A 12,008-nucleotide genomic window follows, 5' to 3' on the forward strand; every position below is an offset into this window, starting at 1 on the left:
TTACGATTCTCTCTGTATACACTTTTGTGTTCCGTTTTTTACTCTCCTTCTCCGTCACTGCTCTTGTTCTTCGCCTTCTTAGTGTTCTTTCTCCCTACCAATGCGCCGCAGTGCTGTACGGCTCGTCTACGAAAAGTTTGAGGGTACCATTGCGGGTGACAAGGGTTACATGACGTATCAGCAGGCATGTTCTATATTTGGTTTTGAGATGAGCGATCGGTTGGAGGTGACTGAAATCAAGAAACGCTTCAACAAACTAGTGATGCGGTTTCACCCAGACCATGGTGGTACAAGTGAGCAGTTTCAACTTCTCCGTGAGGCACACAAATTACTGCTTGCCCATCGCCATGACAAGGGTGAAAGCAACCGTGCTGGCGGTACCGACGTCAATTTCCGCCGCATGAATTACGATAACATGACAAATACCATACACAGGGAGACAGCTGGTAACCCAGAGTACCGCTCCTTTAGTTTGCAGGACTTTGCGTTTTTCCTGGCACTTGTCATATTTGTAGTGTCCTTCTACGCGTATCGCGCCTTCCACACACAGTTACAAATATTGCGTAGCAGATGGAGCTACACCGAGAGCATGTTGCATGATGAGGGAGGGCATAAAGATGTACGCGGATGGCATCCGTGGCGAACCGACCGCATGACACGTGATGTAATGGATGAAATTGGACATCTGCAACAGAGCATTTCGAGGGAGATGCTGGAGGAGAAGCGATCACTTTCACCTTTAGTTCATATGCCGTGGCAGTCGGGTGGGCCGTTTGCTAATTATACTGTTGCGCGGCAACCGATAGGAGCGGTGCTCGAAGATGCTGATGGACAATAGGAAGGATTCATGTTTAACTAGTTCGTGTTATTAATGAGGCGTGAAGTTGCACTGCTGTGCCAATATAGGTGCAAATATGCATATGCGTATATGAACATGTGTGCCCGTGTATGCTTTCGCTCTTCTGTTATAGTTCGTGGGTTGTAGGATGAAAGGGTTATTCTACGCTGCGTGTTCTGTTATTGTCTAACAGCTTTGTGATGTAAATGTTACCCCGTATGGCGACGTTTTCGTGTTTCCTTATATATGTTTTCCTCGTCTTCCTTTGGCATCAAAAGAAGTTATTTTTTTCTTCCTACATTTAGTTCGTTCGGGAAAACTAGGTTGCTCTCTTTCCAAATTGATTGGTCCACCAACCTATGGTGTGTGTGTGTGTGTGGTTCCCACCAATCTCTTCCCACCGCAGCATAAAGTCTTTTCTGTTACTCGTTTAAATTCTTTTTCTCTCTTGATGTACAGATAAGTTGCTATAGGAAACAACGGCTGAGGTACCGATGGACGCTGTTGTAAATAGTGAAGTGCAGCAACTGCGCGAAGAGCTTGAGAAAGCCAAACACCGGATGCAGGTCTGGAAGGAGAAGACTCAAGTAGGCGTCACGGAGCTGCGTAACAGAATTATAGAACTTACCACTGAACTGGAAGAATCCCGAGCAGCCAACGATCAACTCAGTCAGCAGTTGCAAAATGCAAAGAGTGTTGCCACAGCGGCTGCATCCACTTCGGGTGCTGTGCCTGAATGCAGCAGTTTTGCGGAGTCTCACTATTTTAGTCATGTCGGGGCATGGGTGACCGCTTCATCGGATGCATTAGTCGAAATACTTTTGGACAAGTCTGATGCTGCGCTTGACATTGCTGTGGGAACATGGCGTGAGTTAGAAAAGCACAAGCGAAGGACTGCCCAAACGTTGCGAATGCAAAAGAAGACTACTGAAGCCCTCGAGCAGGAGCTGGCCGGTCTCCGTGAGACACTTACTGGCGCGCAGGCGGAATTAGTGGAACGCAAATCTGCCATTGAGCGGCGTGATCAAGCCCTAGAAACCTTACAGAACCGATTGGAAACTTTGGAGGAGGCCAAGGCATCATTTGAAGCCTCTCAAGCGGCAATGGCAAGCCGACCAAACGCGGAGCAGATTAATGCGTTTGAAGAGCGGTTGGAAGAGGAAAGGGAAAATATGCGGCACGAGTTTACCGTCCGGGAATCTATCATTTTTGACCAACACCGTGACGAAATGGAGAGATTGATGTCGCGGTATGAGCAAGATATGGCGGAACTGCGTGCCGAGTTGGAGGAAAGGGCATTAGAAACAGCGGAGACCGGGAATAAACATTTAGGGGAAGGCGCACAGGCTAGGGGACAGTCGGAGCAGCGAGATGACGCAGCGTACGGGGAGCTGTTGGATCATTTAAAGTCCCTTCAGGAAGAATTGAGGGGAGCTCAGGAAGAAAATCAAAAGTTAACGCAAGAACTAGCTGCTGTCAAGAGAACCCACTCAGGTGTAGGTGGCCCGGTCTTGGGGAGTTGCAGTGTTAAGGACTTTAATGGGCAAAATAAACCCTCAACGCTTCCTGAGGCACTTTCTCGTATTGCAGAACTTGAAGGGGATGTGAGTCGGTTGTCAGATGAACTGTGTGCAACACGGAGACGCCTTGTCGCCACACGGCACCAGTCGAATACAACGAAAGACCAAGAGAACAGTTTGGTATTTGATGGGCAGCTAGCAACTTATTTGAGGTTCACGGTTGTGCAGCTCCTCTGTTCCAGCGGAGACACCAACGTGGCCAAGAACCTTTTTCCCGTGCTTACCACACTTCTACGCTTTGACAAGTCGAACCTTAGTGAGATTTACAAGAAAAATCCTGGGTGGGTCAAGAGAAGGTTTTGATTCCGTTTGATCCCTTGCTGTTGGTTCGGTTGCCGACGTGTTACGAAGTGGTCTACTTGGTTTAATGGTGGGCCACCAGTTTCCTCCCTTCCAAATTTTTTGATGGTTACCGATATTTGTGTGGATGCCAACCTTTCGCAGGTGTCAGTGCATGACGAATATTCCCCGATGTGGAAGTGCTTGAATGGATCACGGATCGCGGCCCGAATCATGCCCCGTAATATTTTCTTTTTTAATGGTGCCTGAATTCCTTCAGGAAAAATGTGTATTTTTAACTTCTTTTTTTTTTGCGGGGGGACCTGCATTCTGCACGGTTTGGATGAAGAGCAAGAAAGGGTAACATGCAGTTCATTTACTCCTTATTTACGCCGTCTGAGAGATTGTTATCCCGTGAGATGGTACGTAATGAAATTGCTCGGACTAAACTATCAGCCGCACGGCTGCAACACGAAGCGGAGAAGGAGTTCATGGAGAAAGAAATGCAGAAGATTGATAATGAAATGCGGGCGAAGGAGGAGAGTTATGCGGCACAAGCTAAACCGCTTTTGGACGACTTTAATGATATATCGTTGGCGCAACACTACTATCAGGAAGTGGGAACTACATTAGCAAGTCAAGTGCATTTGGTTTCGCAGCGGGTGGAACGTGAGCTTGAGGAGTTTGGTTATACAAGCAAAAAACTCGTTTCAGTGGGTCTCAATTATGAGGCACTGAAGCACAAAATGAAAGCTGGTTTGCCCTTCAATGAAGAATTATCTGCAGTTCTTAAGGATGCAGAAAGTGAGGATGTAAACCTTGTTGCTGCACCGCTCAAGTACATAAACAGCATCCCTTCACCAGCTGTTGTGCGTGTAACGGCCTTTAATCTCGGACGCGCTATCGTTGAGGCGGGGAAAGCTCCCGCGGCTGAGCCCGTTCGCGGCATTTTGGACTTCTTTAAGTTCCGCACATCACTAAGCCCAACCATGCTCGTGTCACGACAGCTGCGGGCGTTGAAATCGGAGGCAGAGTTTTTGCGATTTGTTGAACGCGGTGAGTACCATAGGGCACTGAGTCTTGCTGAAGATGTATACGCGGGATTAAAACGTGAGGGCGTGAAGGACGCTGCGGTGTTAGATGAAGCGTTTGGGGCATTTAGGCGAACGGTGCTGCCGACGGTGGCGGGGGATATGTTGCTCCGTTATTGTGCTGCATCCCTCTGCGCGGCACGATTTGCGTGTGTGGAGAATATGTTAAAGGAACAGTAGAGTCTGGACGTTTGGACTTGAACGGTTGTGGTTAGTGGGAGAGCGCCCTGTTGTTGTGGTTTGAGCGGTTACCTCCTTAACCCCGTTTCGTTTCGTATAGTTGAGTACGGTTCAACGTCGTGTCTTTGAGGGTTGTCTTGATTTCTCTGCTACACGCGGCCGCTGCATGATCCAGCGGCTTGGACAGCGTCATTGTGTTTCCTAGTTACTGATATATATATATATATATACATAGGTATGAATAAATCCATACACTGATTCATTTTGCCTTCACGCACAAGTGTGTTCGTTAGCTTCCAACGTCCTTTATTTTTTCTTCTTTTTTCACTTCTACCCAAACGCTAATGTTTGTATTTTCATGTACATATCTACCTGCGCAAGTATTTGAATAATTAGCTGCATATAGAGGGGAGAACACCCAAACTGCGACCATGGCGTATGTATCCAATGCGGTGAAACAACAACTGCGTGCCAGTCGCAGCAGTTACACGGCTGAAGCCGTGCACGCAGCGTACAAAATGTTGCAAGAGTTTGAAGAGTCTTCTGAAGGGGACCCGTCACTGGAGCGGAATGTATCGAGTGAGTTGTACATTCTCTGCACGGAGGCTGCCATTGAGAAGAAGGAGTGGGCACTAGCAGAGGCTTGTTTGAAGAAGTACACAGGGAGGCGGGCTCAAACGAAGGCACTGGAGGCACGGGCTCTTTATTGTGATGCTCTCGTAGCTTTGAGTGGTGTGCCTCACTCGCTGCGTGGTAGGGCTAAACTGGCAGCGCACATTCGTTGCGCGACGAAGATTGTTTCAGGTATAAAGATTGTACTAGAGGAGTGGCCGAAGGAACCGGAGACCCTTATCGCAGGTATCGACTACCTCTGGCTGTCTATTCAAGATGTTTGCGGTCGAATAATAAGCAACAGCATGTTGGATATTCTGGTGTTGGTTGTAACTTTGCATGAAAAGCTTTCACTTGGAGGAATTCATACTCAGCTGCAGTGGATTGTGCGTTATGCCGTCTGCTTGCGGGCTACCGGAAGGGTTCAGGATGCGCTCAATCAGATTGTGTCCGGTGCAGAACTTGTTGCAAAGACGGGTTCTGAGCGACTTCAATTACAATTTTACCGCATTCAGGTTGCCTTCACAGCCAGTACATCATCAAACCGGACGAAGCAAGATAATACCAGACCTGTGTTTCAGGCACTTGCTGCTGTGTATTCATTTTTCTGTGGTGCAACAGATGACTCAAGCGCTAAGCAGGAGCTCATTCAGGCAACTGAAAAACTCCTCGGCGACCCCGAGAAGAAGGAAGTGAAACAAAAGGGCCGTAAGGCCGCTGAAGCAGAGGCGGCGTTCCGCGATCCTGCGATTATCTCAGATGTACTCAGTGAGGTTGCCCTTGCGTTAGCCATGTGCGGTGCGGATGACACGTGTAATACAATTTTACCAAAACTTCTGAATGGCGATAATGCCCGCGCCCGATTGTTCACTGAATACGCCAAAGCCATCATGAGGGCTCGTGACTGTGGCTCGCTGGCCGCAAGCAAGGCGTTAGACGCTGGTTATCTTACAAAGAATATGGCGGAAAAGCTGTTTGCATGCATCGGCCACGTCGAGGACGTGATAGATGCCGCTCGTACGTCTGTAGATGTATCGGAAAGCATGTACGCAATTGAGGTTGGTTGTGTGGTGCTGTGGAATTTGTGTCTTCCGCTCTTGCAACCCCAAACTCGTGGGAGGTTGCGTCTCACATTGAGTAGAATAGTGATGCTGCTAAGGTTGTGCAACAGCAGGCTAAACCGACTTTTTGTTCGTGCGGCATATGAATCAGCATTGGCGGAGTTTGAAGAGGAAAATATGAATGCTACCATTGAACAGATTGACAAGGCTTTGGCAGTAGAGCAGTTGTCGGGAAGTGCGGACAATACCTCCGCCTATCCCATGGAGTTTGCCCTTCTGTGGTTAAGGCGCCGTGCCGTGGTGCGGAAGGCACATGAGGGCACTTCCTTTATTTCGGATGGGGATCATATCGTTCATCTTATCGAGCAAGCTCGGCTAGCATCGGCTAATCGTGTCCCTCTTTTGCAGGCGGCGGCTGATAGACTTCCTCCGATTACTCGCACGGAATCCGTAGCCGAGACGAGGACGAAGAACGTATCGGTAAACGGGGAGAAAAATAAAGGCGGAAAAAGTCGAAAACAAGACGTTGTACGCGAAACCGTTGATGAACGGGTACCGTTTACATTCGAAGATTTTAGTACTCCTAATGTTTACTACCTGTTACTCAAGGAGGCTTCGACGACTAATGATCCTGCGGTTGATGAGATTATTATTAAAGCTGCGGAGGGTCTCGCTCGGATTGCTGTTCCAGATAATGGCTTCGCTAGAGACTTGCTCGCCATGAAGGCTGAAGCTCATTTGGTTATGTCGGAGTTGCTGGAAAAGCGAGGACAAACATCTCCCCGTGCCTTAGGTGATGCCACCCATGAAGATGGTATGTCTCACATATCCAAAGCAGCACAACTTGGTGCTAGGCTGAGCGCAGCAGGATACGGTGGGGGGTGGATTGTCCTTAACGCATGCACTGCGTTGATCAATCAAAACACTGAAATGTTCAAAAAGGGCTTGTTTCTTCCTGCTGCAGCAACCCTACGTGACCTTTCTCTTGCATTGGGTCAAGTAAACGCTGATCCCATGGGTGAATACAAACTATTTGACAGTATCGGCTTTGGATACGTTATGTCGCTTGTACAGACGTACATCAGTGCGAAGGGAGAAGTTAATGGTGAGCTTCACTGTGAGTCTTTGGCCGAAACAATGCGCAAAACTTATTTGTATCCCATATGTGAGGCACATAATAGTGTACTCAAGCAGGCGGCGGAGGCCTGCCACCAAATAATGAGCAAATGGTCACTACCATCCCGGAGGAAGAATTTCTCTCTTATTCTTCCGTGCATCAATCGACTTCTTGATAGAACCCACGAAACCTCTACTCACCCGCAAGAGCAGTTGCTCTTTTTGTTGGGTCGCTTGAATGGACCTATTGAACTCGACGAGAGACGGCATTTGGTTAACACGGAATGCTTAGATATGCTTAGAGCCGACCCATCAGTAGAGTTGTGTGCTCGATTGGCATCTCACAGCGTGCAAATACCCCAAAATGAAAGAGTAACGCTCGAAATCTGCCGTACCGCCGATCGGTTGTACCATGAAGGCAAACTTGGGTGGGGCACCAAATCTCTTATAACTGTGAATTCAGGTAGGGATAAATCTTTAGCAAGCACCGTTGTTTCGACTCAGCAACCGTCCCCATCAGTCATGTATTTAGGTAACTTAAAGGGCTCCGTCGTGGCCAATTCGAATGGTGGGATGCAACCGAAGCCAAGTGACATGGATTGGTATTGGTACGCAGACATTTTACTTCATGAGGCCACGCTTTTCTTGCATCTCGGGGTTGGAGCCGACAGGACGCATCGTCTTGAGTTTGAGAAAAGGGTTCTTGTGGCCATAACAAACAGCGCGGTGGCGGCATCCCGCTCCATACCAGAAGCGCAAATTACCCAAATAACAAAGGCTTATCGCGCTTTGTGCCGCGTTGCCACATCCATTTCTCGGGCTTCTTATCGAGTGCTGCAGTCGGGGCTTCGAATTCTCCTTTCTCCACCTATCTTGAGGATAGTTAATAAATTTTTACGGTCGCGGACCAATGGCAGGTGTGACGCTGAATTCGATGACTTATGCACACTGACCAGCACACTAGGCGGCTATCTTTTTACAAGCCTGCTGGAGGACGAAAATTATGACGAGGGGATAAAACAAATGCATGAGCTTCTGCGCGTGCTTCCGTCAAGATATCATGGATCCTTGTGTGCATACGAGGCGCAACTCCGTACGAAGTTGAGGCTTTCGACATCAGAGTTGCATGAGAAAGCTAGAACTGTGGACGCAGAGGTGGAGGCAGCGGTGTGCGTTGCCGTTGCGAAGAACGCGCATGATATCTCCGAGGGCATGAGAGCATGGAATCAGGCATTGAAGATATTGGAAGGTAAACCCGTTCAAAGAGCCGATTTGGTTCTCAGCATGGCGGAATGGCTTGCAGGACGCAATGCCGTTACGAAAAGCGAACTTATATCACTGCTTATGAATGGACTAAGCGACCTGGAACGCGTGGATAGTATGCTACTCAGTGCGTGGTTAAATAAAAGTGCTGGTCGGCGCAATACAGATGTTTCACCTGCCCTCCGTCACGCTCTCACAGGCACGATGGTGGGGCGGACATTTGCCATTGCTCAGAGTCTCACCTGCACAAACGTTGTTCCGGTCGATAAGCAAAAAGACTTACCGTCCCTGCTGGAGACTTTGACGGCTCTGCGCCTTCTCTACTTCTTGTTTGTAGTGGCTCCGATCACGCCATGCGCTAGTAGGCCGTTTGTCTACAAGCGGTGTTGTGCATCGACCCTTCTCTATTATGTCTTATCGTGCTGGAAAGTTGTTGCAGTTCTCCTGCAGATTCACAGAGGAGAGGATATCAGAGGCGTAAAAGTGGACCCGTTGCACCTTCCGGAGACATTGTACGAATGGCGGGGGTTTCATGCCAATCCTCAACATGCGATTATCATACGTGATCTGTGCAAAGACGGTCTCGCCTTGAACACGCATAGACTGTGGGGGATGTTGTTAGATGTTTGTGATTACCTCCTTGAAGATGGGATGGAGCTGTATGTGTTTCTCATTTTGAGCTGGGTCGAGTTCTGCATATACTGGCGATATGATGAGTCTGATCCTCGCGGGAGGGCTGCCGTGCGAGCTGTTCGTCTAAAGGGATTCATATCAGCTGCACGATGTGGATGGGCTGAGGTGTGTGATGCGTATAACGTAGAACCGCCGGATGCGGAATGCTGGTCGAGCGTTAATGAGGTGCTTTTATCCACGGAGACTCCTGCACTGTCAGTACCGTGGCCGTCCTCTGGACCACTAGATTTCAGCAACTTTGTTGGGAGTACACATCGGTTTATTCTGAGTGAAGCCGAGGACCTTTTTACCCTTGGTCGCGTGCAAGAAGCTTTACTGTGGAAGGCAAAGGTAAAACAGTGTGCTTCTCGGACGGGAGATAGAGGTGCGTTGGCACGGTGTCATCTGCTGGAGGCTCGTGCTAGTATTCTTCGGGGTCGATGGGACCCCCCTACAAGTGAGGAAGCGAGTGCGGAGGACAGTACTGAAGAAGAGACAAAAACTGAAGATATGGGTGATGGCGAAGGAACGGGGCTTCCCACTTCACTCACGGTTGCTGCGTGGACGGAACTGCAATTGGTGCATATCGACGGTTTCCTGTCTTGTGATAAGGTCGCCGAGGCCGTAGCTTTCGTACGCCAGCTTTTGACGCGGTTGCTGTGGCGCCTTGAAGAAGTTGGTGAAGGTGACATCGAGAAGGACACAACCGAAATGTGCCATAAGGTTCTTCTACAGAGGTGCGCCCCTCGGTTTGTTGCATTTCTTCGTCGGCCCTTTGACACACTATTTCCTGGAGGGCCCCGAGAGGGTGATGTGAAGGGATTGCTTGATGAAGTTTGCTCGCAGCTGGACCAATACGCGGATTGGAAGAGTCGACTGGTGTCGCTTCGGGTGCGTCAGATTTTGCGGCCGTGCGTGGATGACGTGCTGGCAACTGGGAAGGGGGGTGTGGACAAAGCGTTACCCGAGCGATTGTTCAATGAGTACTCTGAGATCCTTAAAGTGGCAGACATGTTACAGAGCGAGGTCAACGCTGTCGTTCCAGTCTTAGCTCTGGGGGGTGACGTTACCACGTGTCCTTCCGCGGCAGCGGCGTACGATGAGGTTTTAGTAATGTGTGCACGCAACTGCTTGGAACGGAAGTTGCTGAAGAACTTTATATCACAACGTTTCAGCGCGCTGTCGGTCGCGGACCTGGGCATTCCCACTGGGGGACCGGTGGAGTTGGAGGGCTATGTTGCCAGTTACATGCGTGACCCCGCTCTCTACGAGCAGAGTAGGATGCTTAACGATAGCGCTAATGCGGCTTTACCCTCACAGGAGGGGATTTGTGGTCATGATAATGAGGTTGCGAGTTCTCTAAGTCACTTCGGCATTCCACTTAACTATATGGTCAACACTTCTACGCCACACATTGAAGCCTTGCTCTATCGTGCGATGGGTGGTGTTGGCACCGTATCTTCTGTTCAAATGGAAGCCAGCATCATCGCTGCACTAAGTGAGTTTAGCCGGAGGCTTACGGCGGCTACCAGAGCGATGGAAAGTCCTGAGGCTTCAGTAAACACTACTTTCAGTGGGGACGTAAATGAACGCGAGAACGCATTTCTAACGGCACAGTGGTCAAAAATCACGATTTCTGTACCACACCCATCAGTTCCTCGGAGGATGTCGGTAGCGGAACGCCGCGCTGCGAAACTCGCTAGTATTCATGTTGAAGATCCAAATCGCCTTGCTGCGAACGCATGGATAGAAATTAATAGTAACTTGCAGATGCTTCTGCTCGCAGCTGTTCGGCAAGCGAGACACATGTTTGAGTACAAACAAATGGCGAAATGTTACATTTATTTGGCTCACAATTTTATGTTGTCTGGTAACTTTAACGCTGCTGGGACGGCCATCGAGTACGCGGAAACGGCGGCTATGTACGGTTTTGTGAGCGATCTTGTCACTTCTTTGACTCACACCACACCTGAGGCTGAACTTATTCGTTTGGTAAACAAGACAAAGATGGATGCGCCCTACCTGGTCAACACCAAAGCTTTTGATTCCCTGCGGAACAATCTCATGGAGATTTCTAGCATGTGGAGGCGTTTTGACCTTGTGGGAGCATGGCCGGCGGAGCCTAATAAGGCTGACCCTCTGCTGTCGGACATATGCACCCTCAGTGCTGTGCGCGAGGGAACCACATCGTACTTCCTAGTGGCTTTTCGAAGACAGGACGGTGAGGTGTGTTCCCGACGGGCGGAGTTGGACATGGGGGCTCTCCGTGAGTGTACATCTCAGATTGAGGAACTTAAGCGTCTCAAGAAAGTAGAAGTAGCCGCCGGACCTTCTGCCGGTGAGCGGTCTCCTGATGCGAAGTGGGGGTCGGTTTTTCACTCGTACCTCGAGAAGGTGAGGACAGTGGTATTTCCTTTGCTTGGGGACTTCAGTGATTTATTCTCATCTCAACGAGCGGCATCATGCAGCCTATATCTCTGCCTGGATCCCATCCTTCAGCCACTTCCCTTCGAGCAGCTTCCTGAGCTTTCGTCTTTTATGGCCGTTCACAGAGAGTTATCAGTTTTAAACTTACGGCAGAAGACGGCGTTGCGTACAGGGAAGCCTCAATCAAACGGAGTGGCCTATATTATTGATCCGTTTGGCGAGAACGAGGAAGCGCTGCAGTATATCTTTGGTGGAGGACGAACGAAAACGTCTAACGCTGAAATCGTTACCTTCGTCAAGGATGGGCAGGGCTCTTCAAGCAGGCCATCTCTAGCCTATGTGCATCGTATTTTTGCTAACAAGGCTTATGCCAATGTTTTGGTGAGTGCATGTGGGTCCTTCTCTGACATTATCAAGCCCTCCGTCATTGCCGAGCTCTCTCTAGATCATCTTCAAACAGTACTCATAGCCATGGCCACCAATGACGCGTCATACTGTCGTGAGCAAGGGTGTGACACGTGCAGGGCTTACATGGACTTTTTTTACGAGAAGAATTACGTTGTTTCGATCCTCCTCCTCGCGCGTGGAGTACATCACGTATTGAGCAATATCTTTACCCTTACAGCGAGTGAATGTAATGTGTTTAGCAAGAGGTGTTTGTCTTTTGTTGGTGGAGGCGGCGGAAAGGCACTTGCGGAGGCTGTCAAGGGCTCGAACGGAGACGCGGCGGGCCCCAGTACCCAATTGCATATTTCATATGGTGTGATCCATCATAATGTGAAGGCAAAGTAACATTTCAATGTCTTCTAATTTTATATGCTTTACTTTTATTATTGTCGCTGTGTTGTGGGGAAGTTGTATTATTATTATTATTTTTTTTTTTTGGGGG

General features: G+C 49.1%; 3 protein-coding genes and 1 pseudogene across 4 annotated transcripts; all 4 read left to right on the forward strand.

Moving 5' to 3' along the window:
* Positions 1 to 100: 100 nt before the first annotated feature.
* On the forward strand, positions 101 to 838 carry TEOVI_000631700 (chaperone protein DNAj, putative; the record flags this gene model as incomplete). The annotated part of the gene is made up of 1 exon (XM_067221324.1): positions 101 to 838. The coding sequence occupies one exon, from the start codon at positions 101 to 103 to the stop codon at positions 836 to 838; it is 738 nt and encodes a 245-aa protein (XP_067077425.1).
* A 494-nt stretch (positions 839 to 1,332) lies between these two features.
* Positions 1,333 to 2,721, forward strand: TEOVI_000631800 (GRIP domain containing protein, putative; the record flags this gene model as incomplete). The annotated part of the gene is made up of 1 exon (XM_067221325.1): positions 1,333 to 2,721. The coding sequence occupies one exon, from the start codon at positions 1,333 to 1,335 to the stop codon at positions 2,719 to 2,721; it is 1,389 nt and encodes a 462-aa protein (XP_067077426.1).
* Positions 2,722 to 3,062: 341 nt separating this feature from the next.
* Positions 3,063 to 3,968, forward strand: TEOVI_000631900:pseudogene (annotated as a pseudogene). The gene has a single exon. A coding segment is annotated over exon 1 (906 nt).
* Positions 3,969 to 4,399: 431 nt separating this feature from the next.
* Positions 4,400 to 11,911, forward strand: TEOVI_000632000 (uncharacterized protein; the record flags this gene model as incomplete). Its single annotated transcript, XM_067221326.1, has 1 exon — positions 4,400 to 11,911. The coding sequence occupies one exon, from the start codon at positions 4,400 to 4,402 to the stop codon at positions 11,909 to 11,911; it is 7,512 nt and encodes a 2,503-aa protein (XP_067077427.1).
* Positions 11,912 to 12,008: the final 97 nt, after the last annotated feature.

Source organism: Trypanosoma equiperdum, assembly GCF_001457755.1.
Source record: "Trypanosoma equiperdum strain OVI genome assembly, contig: ctg_1411, whole genome shotgun sequence".
NCBI lineage: Eukaryota > Euglenozoa > Kinetoplastea > Trypanosomatida > Trypanosomatidae > Trypanosoma > Trypanosoma equiperdum.